Source organism: Choloepus didactylus, chromosome 10 (assembly GCF_015220235.1).
Source record: "Choloepus didactylus isolate mChoDid1 chromosome 10, mChoDid1.pri, whole genome shotgun sequence".
Classification (NCBI taxonomy): Eukaryota; Metazoa; Chordata; class Mammalia; order Pilosa; family Megalonychidae; genus Choloepus; species Choloepus didactylus.
Genome location: NC_051316.1, coordinates 54,504,918 through 54,525,784, shown reverse-complemented (window position 1 = coordinate 54,525,784; position 20,867 = coordinate 54,504,918). Strand labels below are relative to the sequence as shown.

Here is a 20,867-nt window from a genome sequence, read left to right as displayed (position 1 = left end):
GTTATAGGTTACAGTTCCACAGTTTCAATTCTTTCCTTACTGTGAAATATAAGAAACATGCAGAAAGGTGATAACTTTCAAGGTACGATTCAGAGTAGCTACAGAGCAAACTTCAAAGAATGCCATGGGCTACAGTTCCACCCCTTCAGCTACATCCCTCCAGCTACTCCAACACCCCAGCATCCTATATATATGTGTGTGTGTGTGTATATATATATATATATTTACACACATATATATTTACATAGAGATTCCGTATTTGTAATCCTTTGTTAAATCCTATCTTGTTTGTTGCTATCCCTTCCTGTCGTTTAATCACTTTCTCAATCTTCAGGGGTGTTGTTCTGGTTTGCTAATGTTGCATTTTTGTAAGATACCAGAAATGGATTGGCTTTTATAAAGGGGGTTTATTTGGTTACAAAGTTACAGTCTTAAGGCCATAAAGTGTCCAAGGTAAGGCATCAACAAAGGGTACCTTCACTGGAGGAAGGCCATTGGCATCTGGAAAACCTCTGTTAGCTGGTAAGGCATGTGGCTGGCGTCTACTTGCTCCCAGGTTGTGTTTCAAAATGACGTTCTTTGAAGTATCAGCTTTCAATGGCCGCCCTCAAAATGTCTCTGTAAACTGCAGCAGTGAGCTCCTTTGGTCTGAGCTCTTATATAGGGCTCTAATAAACTAATCAAAGCCCATGCTGAATGGGGGGGACCGCACCTCCATGGAAATGGTCTCATCAGAGTTATCACCTACAGTTGGGTGGGTCACATCTCCATGGAAACAACCTAATCCAAAGGTTCCAACCTAATCAGCACTAATACGTCTGCCCCCACAAGACTGCATCAAAGAACATGGCTTTTTCTGGGGACATATAGCCAAACCGACACAGGTATCTAGGCTGAGACCACCCTAACTTGTTCATATTGAAAAGGGATGTCAACATTATGGGGAAGGGAGCTGCATTTGATTGTTGTTCTTAAAGAGGCTCTTGCCTCTGGATTTTAGGCCTTGTCTGGCATAGGAACACTTTGGTGGATTTAAGTTTATGAGAGAACTTATTGAGTGAAACTTTTATAGAATCTCAGATAGGGACCTAGGTATTTCGGTACTACTGTTGGTTAGGGCATGGCATACTGTGGCCATTTGGGATATCTAGCTCAGGAGCTTGCATACGAGTAACCTCCAGGATAGCCTCTCAACTCTGCTTGAAATCTCTTAGCCACTGTAACCTTATTTTATTACCTTTCTTTACCCTGAAGGCACTGCTTTTAATTTAACTTTTCCCCCCCAGGCAGAACTAACCAAACATGGTGAGTAATTTTATCTCTTTTTTTCAATAATTATATTCTATTTCTCTGTACTACATGATTGCTGTGTAACCCAGAGTCTAGGGATGTACATAGTAGTGGGAGTGGTCCTCTCAGGAGAATGCACTTAGGGAAGAGGTACTTGTGGGCCCTAGGAGCTTGCTTGGTGCTATTTGGATAGAGCATTCTGTGGTCCCAGGAGTTGTAGGTGTGATCTAGATGGGTGGGGACTACTGGATCCTGGTGGCATATACCTTGGCCTGTGGACCTAGCCCTATAGGGAGGGGCATGAATGGAGAAATGCTACACTAGACCCTATAAAGTGTAGGACTCTATAAAATGTGGGGCTCAGGGGAGGGCCTGGGTCTAGGGTGGTACTGGAACTTGGTCTGATTAAGGAACAAAAAGATTAGTGAGGCTGAATGGTGGTAAAGTATGGGAAGCTGTGCTAAGACAAGATGGATGAGATAAGACTCAAGGACCATGACAAGGAGTTGGGGTTTTGTTTTATTGGTATGCTTGTTTGCCAATCAGATTGCACTTATAACTGCAGAACGTTAAGTAGGAGATGACTTGGGACTTTGTCTGAGATACATCTGCAAAGCTCTGAAAGGACAGGAAGACCTTCTGCAAGCAGGGGTTTGCGTTTTCATCCAGTCTGTGGTCAAGCAGAAGTCAAAGTAGGCCAAAGTATGAGGATGTCCATTGAGACAAGGACATGTCATGGCCCTGAATAAAGAGCTTTTCTATAATGTGATCCAATAATGCACATCCCTCGGCCTGGAACTGGAAACATAGACCTCTTCAAACTAAACTAAGAACTGGGCAGGAGGCAGAAGGCTGCATACTTTGTTATGAGGTTGAAAATCTGGCCATGTTTCATGGTATCTTAGCCTCACTCATAGACACCCTGAAGTTCTTTGCAGCAGTGCCTTTGGACACCCTCATTTGCCACCTGCCATCTTGTAAATGGAACCTCAGTTTGCCTGATTCCTGTTTCTGCAATCCCATTCTTAGCCTTTGGGTTATGTATTAGATCTTTGTCTTACCAGCTTTCTGATGCCACATGGGAAACACTGTTCAGTTCTGACCACTTGGAATCTAACCTCTATCCTAGCTAGAACAATTTCTGCCTCCCACCAAGGAGAAATTGAACATTTTGTTGTGAGCCATTGGATTCAGAACAACCTGCTTAGTTCCCCTGGCAACAAGGCAATGGTTCTGCTTTTCTTCATTCCCTGGGCCTGGGGAGTATGGTGCTGCAGAAGGAAAATTCAGACAGTTTCTTTTGTGTCTACCCAGTCACTGCAGGTTGGGATGGAGATAAAGACTCTGCTTTCACAGATAGTGGGGCTAGCAGCTGCTGTGGGCAGTCCAAGGCAATTTCCATTCACCCATCCAGACAAATTTAGAGGCAGCCATATGACTTGTGGATATCCAGAGCTTTGGTTGAGGTTGAGGTTCAGGTTGTGGGTGAGGGTGAGGAACAAACTGATTGCATTTCTAACAACCTTCACTTTAGGGGACTTGGAGGATGATAGTCTGCTCTGGAAACCCAACAGCCATTTTTACAGGGAGATAATGAAGTCCCATCCACAGAGCTGATAAGCATGGCTCATCCACCAGGAGAAAAGGTTGACCCCTCTGGAGCTTTTTCAGCTCTCCTGGGGAAGAAGTGAAGGGGTGAGCCATACTTCCACCACAGTTCAGCAATAGCCGTAGGAGAGGATTATGCAATGAATTACCTCAGGTCACCAGACTTGAGACTCCCAGTATTAACAGGCCTCTGTACAAGGCTGGAGGTGGGGCTAGCATATAGCTATGCCTCCTCTCTCTTTTGGGTGGTAGTATGGTCATTTCCTGAAGTGTGAGTTTGTGTGTGCATGCACGCACACACACATGCCCACTCCCTTTTCCCTTCTTCTCCAAGGAGGTCAGCTTTAGCTCTATGTCATTATGCCTATTCCTTATATAGACTGCATTTTACCTATTCTACTTCTAAAACAGGCTTGCATAGAGAATGTCTATTGCACAAAAGTATATTTCATTTTAATTTCAAGGATTTGTTACTAGCAGTAATATTGAAGAAGACTTTCCTCTGGCAAGGGTCCTCTCTCCTACAGAGAAAACTTTTGGAAGTGTTTTGTACATGGTGCTTGCACTATAAAAATGCCCTGGGCAATCCTTGTAATACTGGCTAATGTTTAATAGCAGCAGTAGGACTTCTGCCATTTGGTATGCAGCAGAGTGGCTGAGAACCTGGCTTTGAGTCAGAGAAACTTGGATTCTAATGTCCTTTCTGCCACTTGCAAGGTGTGAGGAATTGGGCAAGTTCCTTAATCTCTCCTTAATTTCCTCATTTGTAAAATGGGGTATTAATTCCTCCCTCAAAGGGTTTTTGTGTAGATTAAAGAAGATAATCTATGTAAGGCCCTCAGCACATAGCAAATGTTCAGCTGTATGTTATCAAGGTTTATTGGACATTATCACCATCCTCATACTTATGAATGTTCTTTAAATATTTGCTGAATATAATTCTTATATGTAAAAATGTTACCCCAGCAGCTTCATTTGGAAAAGCTTGTTTGATGAAGCAAGCTATTTTCAAATCATAGTATGCTTTCTTTTTTTTTCAGAAAAACTTACAATGTAGAAATATTTTCAAGTGATAGAAGTTGATTGCATTTTTTTGCTAAGGGATTTTAAAAAGAATAAATATAATTTGGTGGATTGCTTGCATATAAACAGTGAGCAATAGCTACCTTAAGTAATGGCATCCTCTTCAGAGTTATCTATACTTTTAGCTTCCCTGAGAAGCCTGCATGAGTCATTCTTCTCTGTCTCCCTGCCCCTTTCTTTCTCACCATACACCTACACACACACTCACACACATACACACGCACTTGACTGTAGTAAAGAATCCAATCCTTTATAAACTTAGGCTATGGAAATCTGTTAAAACAGCTAAATTAGTTTAATCTGGATTTAGTTAAATTCTGTGAACTTCAGTAAAGAAGTACTTGATAGGCTTTGGTAGTTTTCATGATCAAAAAGCCCAAAGAAGCTAAAATTAAGCTTCTGACTTTTACTTGTTCTATCATTAAGCAAGTGAGACACAAAACTTTTACTTTGACTCTACAGGAATCAATAGATGTGCTTATCAGCGACGAGGGTCCTTTAACACATGGGCAGAAGGAAGGGAACATATTTCTTGATCTCTAGGATGATCAAAAGGCAATATGAGAAAGCTCTCAAGCAAAAAGAACACACAATCTTTCCTTGTTCTGTGAACCTAACAGTATTATCTTCCTCTCAAATTTGAGAGTTGCATAGACAGTCCCCACATTGGGATGGGCTGAATTCCAGTGGTTTGTTTGCAGAAGTGAGTTATGTGGAATTCAGGATGCATTTTCCATAGAAACCAAATTATGCATGGTGGTTAGCTATGTTTAACCTAAAGTAGAGTTCCAACAGAAGTACAGGACTTGGGTACCAGATGAACAGTATTTATACAGAGAGATGGGTTCAGAGGTCCAACTAACAATGCCAGGAATGGGGAACCCTTTCCTCCCTCACCCCCCTCTACTTCTGAACCTCTTGCCTGGAGCAGAGAATCTCCCAATGTGCTGTTTGGGAGGAGGGTAATGAGGTGTGGGCTAGAGGCTTTCAGAGTTTGGGGGCAGTGGGAAGCTGGGAGTTCTTTCTTTCTCAGCTTTGGGGCAGCTCCTGGGTCATTTCCTTTTTTCCCCCCACCTACTGACTCCAATAATTCATCCTCTTGCTTCTCCTTTTGACTGCCACAAACTTCTCCCTTCAGAGAAAGTATTCTCTCTTCTTGCTTTGGATAAAAACAAGGAGCCTCCTCTGCTTGCTGGGCACTGAAGTGAATACATAGACTTTGTCAGATTCTTTATGGAGTTAAAATTTTTTTTCTCTTTGATCACCTGATCACCTTCTTGTATTGTAAGTCAGCTCTACAGATTAAGGTCCAAACTGTGGTTAATACTTAGTCTTTTGCCACTTAACAAACTGGTGGGAGGTTTATCCACATTTTGGGGAGAATCCTAGATTGAGGCTTTCATAGCATTTCATCAAGTCCATCAAGGTGTCAGATGGAGGTTTGGGGGTGAAGAGCATGACAGTGGGGTTAGTGTAGTAGCATGAAATAGGGTAAAATGAGAGTAGGAGCAGCCCCCCCTCCAGTGTTGAGAAGAAGCTGGGGGGAGGGGGAGCATGGCATGAGGGTGGTGGCTGGGGGAAGATGTGCATTACAGATTTCTTCTCTATTCCTTTGCCCTAAATCCCCACTTACAGAGCCAGGAGTCTAAGATGCTGGGTCAGACCTACTCAGAGACTTTGAGGTGACATACCTAAGGAAATTCAAAAGACAGCATCCAGGAATGAAACCAAAATCAAAAGCCAGGGAGACAGTCCACAACCAAGATGCCATTGAAAGGGAGCAAGGAGAGAGGTGAAATCTAAGCGGGAGGAGACAAAAAGGAGGAATGGGAATCTTGACCAAAGTGATGTTCCAAAAGAGAGGTGGAGCCTGGAGAAATTCCTGAGCTGCTGCCTGGGGGAAAACTATTAGCATTTTCCTGGAAATGCTTGGCTTGAATACCAAGTCCAAAGGGCCAGAGTCATGCTCAAAATTGGAAGTGCAAAGCCAAAGGTTTGGAGTCAGACAAAGGTGGAATTCAGAGGGAGAAGGAAAGTTCAGAGTGATGGCAGGTCAGGAAAAAATGAGAGCAACAAGGATGATTGCTGCAAAGGTTATCACTACTGTCCACCCTATGAGGAGAACTCCATGAAAGGCTCTGGTGAGGATGAGAGGCTGGGAAATAATTGAGATGGGAGGCTAGTTTCCACAGCCACTTTTATGGCCCCATAACTCTTCAAGGTATTAAGTATAGAGGGGGCCAAAGTACCAACCAGCAGAGGTCTATTGTTTCTGCTATGTGCTCTGGCTACCCAGCCCATGTTTTGGGGGCTGAGAGATAATATGTGAAGGTGAGTCAGGAAGGACTAGATGGACTAGAGTTAGCAAGGATCATTGGAAGATAGGATGAATATGTGATGATTGGAATAATTATATATGAGTTTCCAAAGGATAGATAAAAATTTGACTATGCTGAGAAAGCCATCTTCAAGTTTTAGTTACTGTTGAACAGAACAGACAGATATTTTAGAAGTGCCCAAGAGCATCATCCCCAGTGCTGCTTCAGCCTAGGGCTCAATGGACCCCAGTTGAGTGCTCACTGGTATAGTGAAGGTATTTTATACCTCTCCATGGGCAATCTGTGACTCTTGCAAGTGCCACCACCAGTAATGTGGAAATTTGGAACAAATAATGGTCTGGAAGATGTAAGTGCTATGGAATCGTCTGTGTTGGGGGGTGGAAGAATGCCATCAATTATTATCTGGAATTTTTGTGGTGGTAAGGAACTTTGACCAGCCAAGCTGTCTGTGAGAAGTATTTATCAGCTGCCACGGAGAGGAGCAGTACTCGTTATTTGTGCTTTTAGAGCCTGGGTTAAGGAACCATTTTGAAGGGCAACTTCCTATGGCTTGGCTTCTAAGTCAATATTAAGATATTTGGAACCATACTACAAAGTTAAAAATGTAACAAAAGAAAAAGGAGGGGGCTAAGTAAGATGGGAAGCAAGCCAATTAGGAAGAAATCAGTTGTCATCAGAACTTTTTATAAAAGTGGTCATAGGCTCTGGGTCTTAAGCTGCATGGTGGGTCTTAAGCTGCATGTTGGTTACATGGGTGATTATAATGTTATTAATTGTTTTCATATGAACATAAGTAAGCTCTATGAACACAGAGATTTTTTTGTTTGTTTTGCCCACTGATGTATCCCCAGCAGCTAAATAGCGCATAGCAGATAGTAGGTGACCAATAAATATTTGTTGAACAAATAAAATCTTCCACAGTAAAAACAAACAAACAAACAAAAAAACTTTCCTGGCTAGGGGAGTAGTGTTTCCCTAGCTTTCCAGGATTTCCAAGACTGTCTCTCTGAACCATACCCTTCCTAATGGTATACGGATTTTGCCATAATGTGACCAGAAGTCCGGAAACCAATTATGATAGTTTGGAGGTGTATGCACCCCAGAAAAACATATTCTTAAACTTAACCCATTTCTGTGAGAGTGAACCTATTTTAATTAGGACTTTTTGATGAGGTTACTTCAGTTAAGGTGTGACTCACCTCAATCAGGATGGGTCTTAATCCTATTACTGGAATCCTTCATATGCAGAATGACATTTTCTCTGAACTTCCCCTGCTTAAAAGGACTCTAGTCATATTGGATTAAGGCTCACCTGATTCAGTTTGCCCTCACCTTAACTAATAATATCTTCAAAGATTCTATTTGCAAATGGGTTCATATCCACAAGATGAGGGGTTAGGATTTGAACATGTCTTTGTGAGGGACAGGATTCAATCCATAATACCCAGTTTCCCCTCCCCAGGTTGTTGAGTCAGGCCAAGGTAGTACAGAGTTAAGAGTAGGATCTGGGTGAGCTGGGGTGCCAGAAAACTCTGAAAAGAGTAGACATACAAGAAGATGTGCAAGGAGAATCAGAAAGCCAGAAATTATTGATTTCTGTCATCTAGATCCCAGGTTATCCTCTTTTCCAGCATGGATTTGAGACCTGAGGATTATCAGAAAGGATTTCTGTAGTGGGTAAGTTCTGGCACAGCTTACATTCACTTATTTTGAATTCTATCTTGCTTATCCCCACCCCACCCCCCAACTAAAGGGTGAGTCTAGGTGGTCACACTGAAACTCTTATGTCTGCTCTAGTCTCCCTTCTGTATTGCATATGTTCTAACAAAGCCCCAGATTTTTGATTGAACAGATAAGTCTTTGAGTCTTCTCATCTCTTAGTTCTAATGTTTTAGAAATTAAATCTGGTTCAGCCAAGACTGTGAATTATTTTTCCAAGTCAGATAGTCATTTATTGTCTAATTAGCAGCAAATTGGGAGTAGGAGAAAGGGAAGAGGAGAGTCTCCTGGGACAGGTGGCCCTCACCCCAGCACTATGTTGGATGTATCAGTTTTGATGCCGTGGGTCTGGGTAGCCAGGATTAGGGTCGAGGTTGCCAAAGTCTTCAACTTCCAGAACCTTCTCTTGAGGTGGTCAATTATTTGGCTGGTAATATATATAAACAGGGAATGAACTTTTAAATTACCTGGTGAACTCTCAGGAACTGCCAGACATCTTCAGTTGTCTTAGGGATCTCCTTAGTAATTCCTGAGAGAAAGCCTAGTGGTGTGATAATGTGTTCACACGCTAGCCAAGAAGCATCATCTATAAGGCATATTTCTACTTAGCCACCTGCCTTATGTGAATGAGACTCTATTGTGGCATCATAGAGATTCTTACCAATAGATTTGGTCAGCAGGAGCAGGACATAGTCTCAGATGGTGACTGCACTGAGGTCACAGTAGTTTTGACAGAGTAGAGGTCACCCTTTTTTCTTGCATTGGAGTTCATGGGCAAGAAACAAATTCCATGACTCCATCCCTTAGCAGAATCAACAAGAGGCATCATTTTCCCCTTGATGGGTGGAGCCACCAAGTATATTGCCTCGCACTATCAGGAGACTTGCACAGTTCTAGGTCAATGTTCACTGTCCACCTCTCTGCTGCCCATGTAAGCCATGAGAGTAGGTAGTTTCTTTCAAATCTGGAGCTTAGCATTTTGATAGGACAGGAAGCAGGTTAGCCTTTAGAAGTTGCTGTTGAATTTCTCTGGGAGTGATGCTAGCAATATGTTGGGACATATACAATGCTAATGAACACAGGGTTTGTTACTCTACCCCTATCCTTACCAACTGCATGTGGAGTATTTGTGAGAGATGGAACTTGCAAACCTTGTCTCTCTATTCTCCACCCTGACCCATCCCTCATATGGGCAATGGAAGCCCAAGAAAATGGAGAGATTTGGGCAGGTGGAGAATATCCCTCCCAGTTAGTGGTTCTCAACGGTTGAGCCAGACCTAGGGACTGGGCATCTTTGGGGATACCTTTTCAGGAACTATTGGAAATTCCATCCTATAGTGGCCAAGTTAATTCTAAATAGAGTAAAGCTAGGTTACAAAATCCAAATAGGACTAAATAAGCAGAGGTGGTCAAATTATGGAGGTAGGTTAGAGAATGAGGGGAACCAGTGTATGGGAAGGGTAGAAGCAGGTAGAAGAAAGGAAATCTGGAGGAAACCTTTGAACCTGAGTTCACGTGCTCTGGTTTTGTGCCAATGGCCATTGATGCAGATATCCTGGAATTCAGTAAAACAGCCAAAGCAAAATGAATGTGCAATTCCCACATCCAGTTATTATCTTTTCATTTCTACATCATTATCTCTTAAATCTATGCAAGCCTCTCTCCCCTATGCAGTTGGTTTCTAAGTCTTAGAGACTCTACTGCTTAAATATTTCTCAATCTATTCCTATGGTGATCTATCTAAAACAGAAATTTGATTGTTACTTTTCTACTTAAGTGCCCTCAATGCCTCTCAATTTCCTATAGGATTAAATACTAATTTCTGAGCACACAAGACTATGATCTTGCTCCTGCTTATTCCTCCATTCTCATCTCTCACGACTTCCCCTCCCTTTCTAGCCACAGTGACGTATTGGCATTTCCTGCAACATGCCATTCTATTACATTCCTTCATGACTCAGTTCCTCTGGATATTTTCTGGAATGTTCTACTCTTGTGTATCTGGCAAACTCTTACTAATTCTCTAAGACTTCCTGCCTCTCTGAAGCCTTTGTGACATAGCAATGCAGAGTTGAATATCCGTTCCTCAGAACTTCCTTTGTCTCTGGCACACTGTTCTATTTTAGCACATATTCAATGAATTGTAATGATTTGGAAAGCTTGAGAGTATCTGGAGAGCAAAGACCATGTCTAATTTCTGTGCTTTCAGGACCTGGCACAGTGCCTGTCACATAATAAGGTCTCAAATTATATTTGAATAGCAAAATAAAATACTTCGTTTAAAAAGAAGAACTTGTCAATCAGTTCATGTTGTCGACCATCTCTTGGATCCAAGATTAGATGTCTGAAGTATATGATACTATTCTTGCATTGATCCAACAAGTGGTTATTGAACATCTACTCTAAGCCAGGCATGGGAATACAATGATGAACAAAAACAGATACAGTTTTTACTGCTCTTGTGGAATTCAGAATTCATTAGGGGAAACCATTACTTCATTTGCATGAATTACTAAAAAAACATAGAACATATTGTGGGTTGGCCCATGATAATTGGAGATTTCCCCTGGCACGAGCCTTTCTGCAATACAGGGTCAAAGCTTTTGTCTGTTGGACTACTTTTGCTTCTCACATGCTGCAGGTTCAACTCTGGTTCTCAAGCACAGAAAATCATTTTGGTTGATAAATTAAAAAACAAACATGTAAAATAGTTGAAAATCTTGTTTTAAACCAAGCAAACTTTGTTTCCAGAAATGTGTGGAGGGTTGGGATACACTAGTGGCCTTACATCTTACCAAGTGCTTTTGTATTTATAATGTTATTTGGTTTTGCTTGTAGAAAACCAAAGGAAAGCAGGGGGAACATTCAAGATTCAACAAAACACAATCACCCTCTTAGGCAGGAGGGACTACCTTTGGGCAGTGAGAAGTTATTGATATGTACACAAGCAAATAAAGGTCCTCATCCCCCTGTTGAGAACCAGGAAAATAAAAATTTTTACCTCAGGCAGTATGACATAAGGAATGAAAGCAGCTGCCATGGTGTGGCCTTTTGAAAATGTAAAAAGAAAAGAACAAACAACAATAAACCTTATAGCTCCTGTGAAAATCGGATATCAGAAAGTTCAAACAAATCCAAACCAGATTTCTACCATCCTGACATCCCTTCCCTGGTCCTGTTCTGGGAGGGTCAAGTCTTGCTTCAATCTCAGTTGAAGTTAGCTATAAACAAGGACAGATTTGGAGTCAAGCAGACAAGTGAGGTATAATCAGTTAGTTAGGTCTATTCAAAGGCATAACAGCCAGCATTATAGGGGATAGACATTCTCTTTTAAATGTTGCTTAAAGCAGGGGTTAATCTTTCTTGAATTTGACTATGCTGTTTCCTCTCTAGCTCCTTACCTGGAGATGGTAACTGAGAATTGCTGCAGAATAGAGAAGCAATTTTCTTCCTCTTAGGTGGTATGCTGCTATGGCAAAGCATGCTGCCACAAGGGTTAAACTTCAGAACCCCCCACTTTGATATATAAAAAGATTACAAGCACAAGGCAATGTAAAGTTGCAATTTCAGCTTGAATCAAAGTAGTAACAATCTCCTAAATTCAGGCTTTTGCTTTGTTCATTAGGAGCATTGGAAAAAAAAAACAAGTTTTATAAAAGATATAGTATTAATGTAACAAGTCCATTACATATATAAGATGTAAAGATGTATATTTTTTACCCCCATCTTTCTGGAGTCTCAGAGAAAATGGACAGTTTTCTTGATCATCTTTTTAAAATAAAAATTGTAGGCCAGAAGGAGCTTTCAAGGTGACTGTGTTCCTTCTGGGACTTTGGGAAAGAAGGAAATGGGGGAGATTCCTGCACTTCATTTCATACCACTTCCCAGTCCTGAAGAGAAACCTAATTTGGCCTTCTGATAGACTAGTTTCCAAAATAGAGTTTGGGCTTTAGCCTAAGACCCTTTTTTGAGTCATTGTCCTGTCCATTTAAATGCAACCTAAGGAAGGTAAGGTAGCATAATGAAACATCTGTCTACGAACTTTAGTGTAAAATAGTCAGGTACAAAACTCTGAGTTCTCTCTCTAACTGAACAGTAGCAAATATCTATGTACAAATGGGCATTACTTTTCTCAGAACCGACTCTGTCCATTTCCTGGATTAACTTTACCATGTGGTATGGTTGCTTGTTTTTGTTGGGCAGAGTTGCAATTGTGATGAGGGAGTAGGTTCTTGCACAGGTTCAGTGGTCAGGCAAGGTTACTAAGGGGCTCATTCCGGCTCTGGAACCGGGAGCGGGTCATCCCCACTCCTGGGAACCGGGAACGGATCCTCCTCACAGCTAGGAACTAGGAGCTGATCATCCCCACTCTCTGGAACCAGGAGCGACTCATCCCCACTCCCTGCTGGAGAAGGAAGGCAGTCACTGCTAAGCTCTCTGCCACCTGCAACTCTGGACTTAATTGTCCCCATAAGACCTTCAAAAGATTTGAAGGTGGCCGACTTCTTCATGTCTCCAAGCTTCCTGCAGATGGCAGAGCCCACAGTGGATAGGGCAGCTGATGTCTTTTGTTTCACATGGGCATTGGAGACCTGGACTTCATGCCAACTCCTGGACAGATTCTGCCTCAGCCCCACCAAGGCTGCTAGGCCCAGCTTCCTCTTGAGCTCCCCGCAGCGTCTCTCTTTGACTGCCAAGGCGTGGCGGAGGGTTACAATTTCTGCTTCTAATTTAGCGAGGTCAGATCTGAGCTCCTTTTGCTCCGCATCGGTTAGATCCTTTGGTTCCGAAGTTGGGTGGGATTCATATGCGCCTGCAGAGGCCTCTGCCATGGACTGGGAAAGGAGATCTTCGTTAAGAGAGTCTAGGTCCAATTCTTGGTAAGGAGAGTCAAACTCTTGAACGGTGGAGAAATAATTTTGGCTGGCAGAATTGAAATCCAGGCCTGCGAAGTCAGATTCTTGGTCAGCTGGGTCAGACCCTTGGTGGGAAGAATCCATATCTTTGCGAGTGGAGTAGACACCTCAGCCCTCAGGGACCACTTCCGGGCAATGACTGGGTCCGGCCGTCTTGGAATCTTGGAGGTGGGACTTCTGGCCCAAAGGGCTGAGTCCCTCAGAACCCACTCAACTCTGGCATCACTTACGCTCGTGGTGGTATTTGGACGTCATAACGACTCTGCGTGGTAGGGAGCCCCTCTGTATTACCAGAGAGGAGAGAGATTTACCCTCCTGTCCCAGGAGGTGACAAGTCCTGGCCTCTAAACCAAGTAGACTGGCTCCCCTTTCAGACCTCTTTCCACAATACCAGCCGTTTTCAAACCCTTGAAAATGACTTGAACCCTTTATGTCAATAAAAACTTATTAAAAATCTCAATACATAAAATAAATAAAACTACTCAGTGGAAGTGGGGTGGGGACTCCAAAGCTCCCAGGCTTATCCCCTTCTCATTTTCCCTTCCCAGGCTCCCAAAAAACTCTTAGCACCACAGTAAAGCACATTGGAAGGCTTCTCAAAGTTCTGAGTCCAAGAGTGACTAACGTGATACCAATGAAGCTTGGGATAGCAGAACTCAGGAAGTGAGTCCGACGAGTCACAATTGCAATTTTTTTTTGTGGGGAGAAGAAAGGGAGAATAAGTAAATCTGCCATGTTTCTGTTAAAGTTAAGCCTAATAAAAGCAAAGACTATTGTAATGTGAGACTTCAAGGGGAGGGGGCCTTAGATATATGCAAATCAACAGTGCATGGAATTTCAGCTTCAGTAGCATTTTCTTTTTTTCCCTGAATCCACTCACATTTCTGAAAGAATATGGACCCACACAGTTTCAATTGTGGGAGGAGATCTGAACAGTAAAACAGAAGCGGTTGGGATGGTCTACCAGAATGTCAACCCATTATATCCCCTATTTCTAGACAGAGCTTGTGTTTTATTCAGCGGAAAAATCAGGACTTTGGTCAAGTGAGGACATGTGATTAGTTAGCACTTAGCTTTTTTGTCTGGCTACCCATTACCAGGGAATATCTTTGAGCAAGTCTTAGATTCTAATGATTTTGTTGAATATTGTGGTAGTTCATGCAAGCATGATCTTGTGAAACATAATATGATCTTTAGTAAATTTCAGCAATTTGCCATTCTTATGCCTATGTGGCTACAATGAAACATCCACCTGTGCATCTAAACTGACTCCAGCCTTCCTTTAGGTTTATATTCAATTACCCTTTCACATCCTTAATTCAGTAGTGTTTAGTATTATTGTCTTGCCCTGGAATGTTTGCTTCCCTAGATTAAAATGTTAGAATTCTTGATGGAAATATGAAGGCTGATGAAGGATATGGCTATATGTATAAAGGTCTGATAATGGTAGCAAGGGCTCTCTAAAAACTCCTTTGTTTTAGGGAGTGGACTTTTCCTCCATTGCTTACAGAAAGTGGTTCCAGGAATGCCCTCAATCAAAAACTCTTTAAAATTTAGGACAAAGGGCCAAGAATGGACATATTGTCCATTCAAAGTTGAGATTCCAAACCTCTGTATCTGAACTTGTATGTGATGATCTTTCTTTAGATTTTTCAGCTACCAATCTCACTACCTATTTTCTCATTTCTATGCTTCCTTACTCCTCAAACTCAGAGTATGAAATCCTTCTTAAGCCTTTTCTTCCTTTTGATAGGATAATGTTTTTTCCCTCATAGGAAAATGACCTGGCCTCTCTCAGCAACTTGGTTCCCACATCCCAAATTGAGACATGGTCTCTGGAAGGGGTGCTCCTAGCTAGCAATGTTCTGACTTCTTGAGTAGACCTGGACAAATAAGTACCACAATGGAAAAGTCCATTTTATTAGGCTAATGCACAACTGCATACAAAACAACATGTATATTTGAAAACACTTTTAACTCATACATCTATCAAATAAAATTTCTTTTAATTTGTAGTAATTTTAACCCAATTTCTTTGATTAAACCATCCGTTTAAGCATGAAATACCAAAATATTTCCCCATGGTTATAGAATTTAACGTCTCTAGGTTAGACAATGAAATAATCCTATTACATAGGAAGGCCCACAAAACAATTCATCCAACATCAAAAGGGTTTTGATGTTATTTATTTAGGCACTAAAAACAGTCAAAATATTTGATGCAGTAGCTTATGAAGAAAGAACTTGAGAATTATTTTTAATCTTATGATGGTTTGTTATTCTTTCTTTTCAAGAAAGACATTAATGACCCATTTTAAGTGAAAAATAAGCTTTGAATTATTTATGTTGTAGGGGTGATGGATTTAAACCATTGCAACATTTTTTAATGTTTAGATGCCTGTATATTTTATGTTTTATAAACAAATCACTGAAACTTGAATGTAAAAGCAAAATTTCTGGGTTGTTTGGGAAAGGAAGAAGTGAGATTGTAGTGACTGAGACTTGAATCTAGAGATGATGAGGAACTTGTACCCAGTGCCAGTTTGTTTTGTTATGAATGATCAATATGGAGCTTCCTGATTAACATCGACTTGTAAAATGGTCCACATGCGTGGTTCATATTGCTTCTAAAGAACTCACTCTGAAGTCCAGTCATTTGAATTGCTAGAGTTAACCAAACTGGGTTCTCCAGGGCTTTATTTCTATTATTTCAGAACTACTATGAACATTTTGTTCATTTTAGCTGAATAATCAGGAAAGAATGTTTAAATATTTAATTGGACCTGAAAATAAAGCATATAGTTGAAACCCTAATCTAGTCGGAATATTTCAAGAGTAGGAGGAGAAAATTGGTAGTGGGGCTGTTCTTGCGGGAAGCCAGAATATATTTAATTTCATTTTGCAAGTTATTTTCACTGCTATCTCACACAGCCCAGCTCCATTAATAATGTATGCTGTGAGTCAACCTCCCCATAAATATTTTCAGTATGAAGAGGAGTACTAGCTGCAATTTACAGCTGCAAGGGTTACTGCTATCAATCTTTGTATTTCAGTGGTTAAGCTGATCATTTAGGACCAAGATGACATTTCCTTTCAGCTGTCAAAAAGAACTGCTACTGTAAATAGAAAGAAGAAAGCTTTATTAACAGTATAAAAATTCACGAATTGGGCAGCAAGTGTTCCAAAGCATTTTTTTGGGGGGTTGGGTGGGGTGGAATTGAGAATTTCTATTCAAAAAAAAAAAAAAAGGGAAATGGTGGTTGTGAGGTAAGTTCCGTTCTAGTGGCTTATCGGAACATGGCAGCAGAAGGGAACTTGTCCGAAACTGATTGGTTAGAGCTTAGGCCTCTTTTTCTTGTTCTGTTTTCTGTAAGACTCTTTCTCTAAGCTGCCATTCCTGAAGTCTGAGTGCATAAGCTTATGGTGTTGACCTTGTGTGCCTCCTTTGCTGGGAGCCATTTTGTAACCCAGGCCTAAAGGTCAATTTAGAGTTCCTTTCACACAGCAATCTCCATTTGGACTAATTAGCTTTTAAAGAATATTTAGGTGTATTATAGGACAGAATTTTCTTCTCTGAAAATTTACTCACTCTCTTTGGTGGTGTATATAACTGTGCCAGGGATTCTGGAGGAATCTAAGTTAAAATTCAGAGTCTGTATCTTAAAATTAATGGGATCACCCTGGCTGCTCCCCTCCCCCCCATAATCATTTTTTTTTTTTTTTTAATCATCATTTTATTGAGATATATTCACATACCACGCAGTCATACAAAACAAATTGTACTTTCGATTGTTTACAGTACCGTTACATAGTTGTACATTCATCACCTAAATCAATCCCTGACACCTTCATTAGCACACACACAAAAATAACAAGAATAATAATTAGAGTGAAAAAGAGCAATTGAAGTAAAAAAGAACACTAGGTACCTTTGTCTGTTTGTTTGCTTCCCCTACTTTTCTACACATCCATCCATAAACTAGACAAAGTGGAGTTTGGTCCTTATGGCATTCCCAATCCCACTGTCACCCCTCATAAGCTACATTTTTATACAACTGTCTTTGAGATTCATGGGTTCTGGGTTGTAGTTTAATAGTTTCAGGTATCCACCACCAGCTACCCCAATTCTTTAGAACCTAAAAAAGGTTGTCTAAAGTGTGCGTAAGAGTGCCCACCAGAGTGATCTCTCGGCTCGTTTTGGAATCTCTCTGCCACTGAAGCTTATTTCATTTCCTTTCACATCCCCCTTTTGGTCAAGAAGATGTTCTCCATCCCACGATGCCGGGTCTACATTCCTCCCCGGGAGTCATATTCCACGTTGCCAGCGAGATTCACTTCCCTGGGTGTCTGATCCCACGTAGGGGGGAGGGCAGTGATTTCACCTTTCAAGTTGGCTTAGCCAGAGAGAGAGGGCCACATCTGAGCAACAAAGAGGCATTCAGGAGGAGACTCTTAGGCACAAATACAGGGAGGCCTAGCCTCTCCTTTGCAGCAACCGTCTTCCCAAGGGTAAAACTTATGGTAGAGGGCTCAACCCATCAAACCACCAGTCCCCTATGTCTGTGGTCATGTTAGCAACCATGGAGGTGGGGTAGGCGAATACCCCTGCATTCTCCACAGGCTCCTCAAGGGGGCACTACATCTTTTTTTTTTTTTTTCCTTGTTTGTCTTTTTTCTTTTTTTTTTTTTTTTTTTAACTTTCCCTTCTTTTTTCAAATCAACTGTATGAAAAAAAAAGTTAAAAAGAAAACAAACATACAATAAAAGAACATTTCAAAGAGACCATAGCAAGGGAGTAAGAAAAAGACAATTAACCTAAGATAACTGCTTAACTTCCAACATGTTCCTACTTTACCCCAAGAAAGTTACATAATAAAGCAACATTTCAGTGAACTTGTTCCTACTACATCCATCAGAAATTAACAGACCATAGTCATTTCTGGGCATCCCCAGAACGTTAAATAGCTTATCTGTTCTTCTTGGATTATTGTTCCCCCTTCCTTAATTGCTCTCTACTGCTAGTTCCCCTACATTCTACATTATAAACCATTTGTTTTACATTTTTCAAAGTTCACATTAGTGGTAGCATATAATATTTCTCTTTTTGTGCCTGGCTTATTTCGCTCAGCATTATGTCTTCAAGGTTCATCCATGTTGTCATATGTTTCACGAGATCGTTCCTTCTTACTGCCGCGTAGTATTCCATCGTGTGTATATATACCACATTTTATTTATCCACTCATCTGTTGAAGGACATTTGGGTTGTTTCCATCTCTTGGCAATTGTGAATAATGCTGCTATGAACATTGGCGTGCAGATATCTGTTCGTGTCACTGCTTTCCGATCTTCCGGGTATATACCGAGAAGTGCAATCGCTGGATCGAATGGTAGCTCTATATCTAGTTTTCTAAGGAACTGCCAGACTGACTTCCAGAGTGGCTGAACCATTATACAGTCCCACCAACAATGAATAAGAGTTCCAATTTCTCCACATCCCCTCCAGCATTTGTAGTTTCCTGTTTGTTTAATGGCAGCCATTCTAACCGGTGTTAGATGGTATCTCATTGTGGTCTTAATTTGCATCTCTCTAATAGCTAGTGAAGCTGAACATTTTTTCATGTGTTTCTTGGCCATTTGTATTTCCTCTTCAGAGAACTGTCTTTTCATATCTTTTGCCCATTTTATAATTGGGCTGTCTGTACTATTGTCATTGAGTTGTAGGATTTCTTTGTATATGCAAGATATCAGTCTTTTGTCAGATACATGGTTTCCAAAAATTTTTTCCCATTGAGTTGGCTGCCTCTTTACCTTTTTGAGAAATTCCTTTGAGGTGCAGAAACTTCTAAGCTTGAGGAGTTCCCATTTATCTATTTTCTCTTTTGTTGCTTGTGCTTTCGGTGTAAAGTCTAGGAAGTGGCCTCTTAATACAAGGTCTTGAAGATGTTTTCCTACATTATCTTCTAGGAGTTTTATGGTACTTTCTTTTATATTGAGATCTTTGGTCCATTTTGAGTTAATTTTTGTGTAGGGGGTGAGGTAGGGGTCCTCTTTCATTCTTTTGGATATGGATATCCAACTCTCCCAGCCCCATTTGTTGAAAAGACCATTATGGCTCAGTTCGGTGACTTTGGGGGCCTTATCAAAGATCACTCGGCCATAGATCTGAGGGTCTATCTCTGAATTCTCAATTCGATTCCATTGATCTATATGTCTATCTTTGTGCCAATACCATGCTGTTTTGGCAACTGTGGCTTTATAATAGGCTTCAAAGTCAGGGAGTGTAAGTCCTCCCACTTCGTTTTTCTTTTTTAGAGTGTCTTTAGCAATTCGAGGCATCTTCCCTTTCCAAATAAATTTGATAACTAGCTTTTCCAAGTCTGCAAAGTAGGTTGTTGGAATTTTGATTGGGATTGCATTGAATCTGTAGATGAGTTTGGGTAGAATTGACATCTTAATGACATTTAGCCTTCCTATCCATGAACATGGAATATTTTTCCATCTTTTAAGGTCCCCTTCTATTTCTTTTAGTAGAGTTATGTAGTTTTCTTTGTATAGGTCTTTTACATCTTTGGTTAAGTTTATTCCTAGGTACTTGATTTTTTTAGTTGCTATTGAAAATGGTATCTTTTTCTTGAGTGTCTCTTCAGTTTGTTCATTTCTAGCATATAGAAACATTACTGACTTATGTGCATTAATCTTGTATCCTGCTACTTTGCTAAATTTGTTTATTAGCTCTAGTAGCTGTATCGTTGATTTCTCAGGGTTTTCTAGATATAAGATCATATCATCTGCAAACAATGACAGTTTTACTTCTTCTTTTCCAATTTGGATGCCTTTTATTTCTTTGTCTTGCCGGATTGCCCTGGCTAGCACTTCCAGCACAATGTTGAATAACAGTGGTGACAGCGGGCATCCTTGTCTTGTTCCTGATCTTAGAGGGAAGGCTTTCAGTCTCTCACCATTGAGTACTATGCTGGCTGTGGGTTTTTCATATCTGCTCTTTATCATGTTGAGGAAGTTTCCTTCAATTCCTACCTTTTGAAGTGTTTTTATCAAAAAGGGATGTTGGATTTTGTCAAATGCTTTTTCAGCATCTATTGAGATGATCAATTGATTTTTCCCTTTCGAGTTTTTAATGTGTTGTAATACATTGATTGTTTTTCTTATGTTGAACCATCCTTGCATGCCTGGAATGAACCCCACTTGGTCATGGTGTATGATTTTTTTAATGTGTCTTTGGATTCGATTTGCAAGTATTTTGTTGAGGATTTTTGCATCTATATTCATTAGGGAGATTGGCCGGTAGTTTTCCTTTTTTGTAGCATCTTTGCCTGGTTTTGGTATTAGATTGATGTTAGCTTCATAAAATGAGTTAGGTAGTGTTCCATTTTTTTCAATGTTTTGAAAGAGTTTGAGTAAGATTGGTGTCAGTTCTTTCTGGAAAGTTTGGTAGAATTCCCCTGTGAAGCCATCTGGCCCTGGGCATTTATTTGTGGGAAGATTTTTGATGACTGATTGGATCTCTTTGCTTGTGATGGGTTGGTTGAGGTCTTCTATTTCTTCTCTGGTCAGTCTAGGTTGTTCATATGTTTCCAGAAAATTGTCCATTTCTTCTACATTATCCAGTTTGTTGCCATACAGTTGTTCATAATATCCTCTTATAATTTTTTTAATTTCTTCAGGATCTGCAGTTATGTCACCTTTTTCATTCATTATTTTGTTTATATGGGTCTTCTCTCTTTTTGATTTTGTCAGTCTAGCTAGGGGCTTGTCAATCTTGTTGATCTTCTCAAAGAACCAACTTTTGGTGATATTTATCCTTTCTATTGTTTTTTTGTTCTCTATGTCATTTATTTCTGCTTTAATCCTTGTTATTTCTTTTCTTGTACTTGGTTTAGGATTGGTTTGCTGT

At 40.6% G+C, this 20,867-nt stretch overlaps 1 protein-coding gene across 1 annotated transcript; it reads right to left on the bottom strand.

The window, feature by feature from the left end:
- Nucleotides 1-12,310: 12,310 nt before the first annotated feature.
- Nucleotides 12,311-13,039, bottom strand: TPD52L3 (TPD52 like 3). Its single transcript, XM_037850758.1, has one exon. The coding sequence runs from the start codon at nucleotides 13,037-13,039 to the stop codon at nucleotides 12,311-12,313; it is 729 nt and encodes a 242-aa protein (XP_037706686.1).
- Between the last annotated feature and the right edge of the window lie 7,828 nt (nucleotides 13,040-20,867).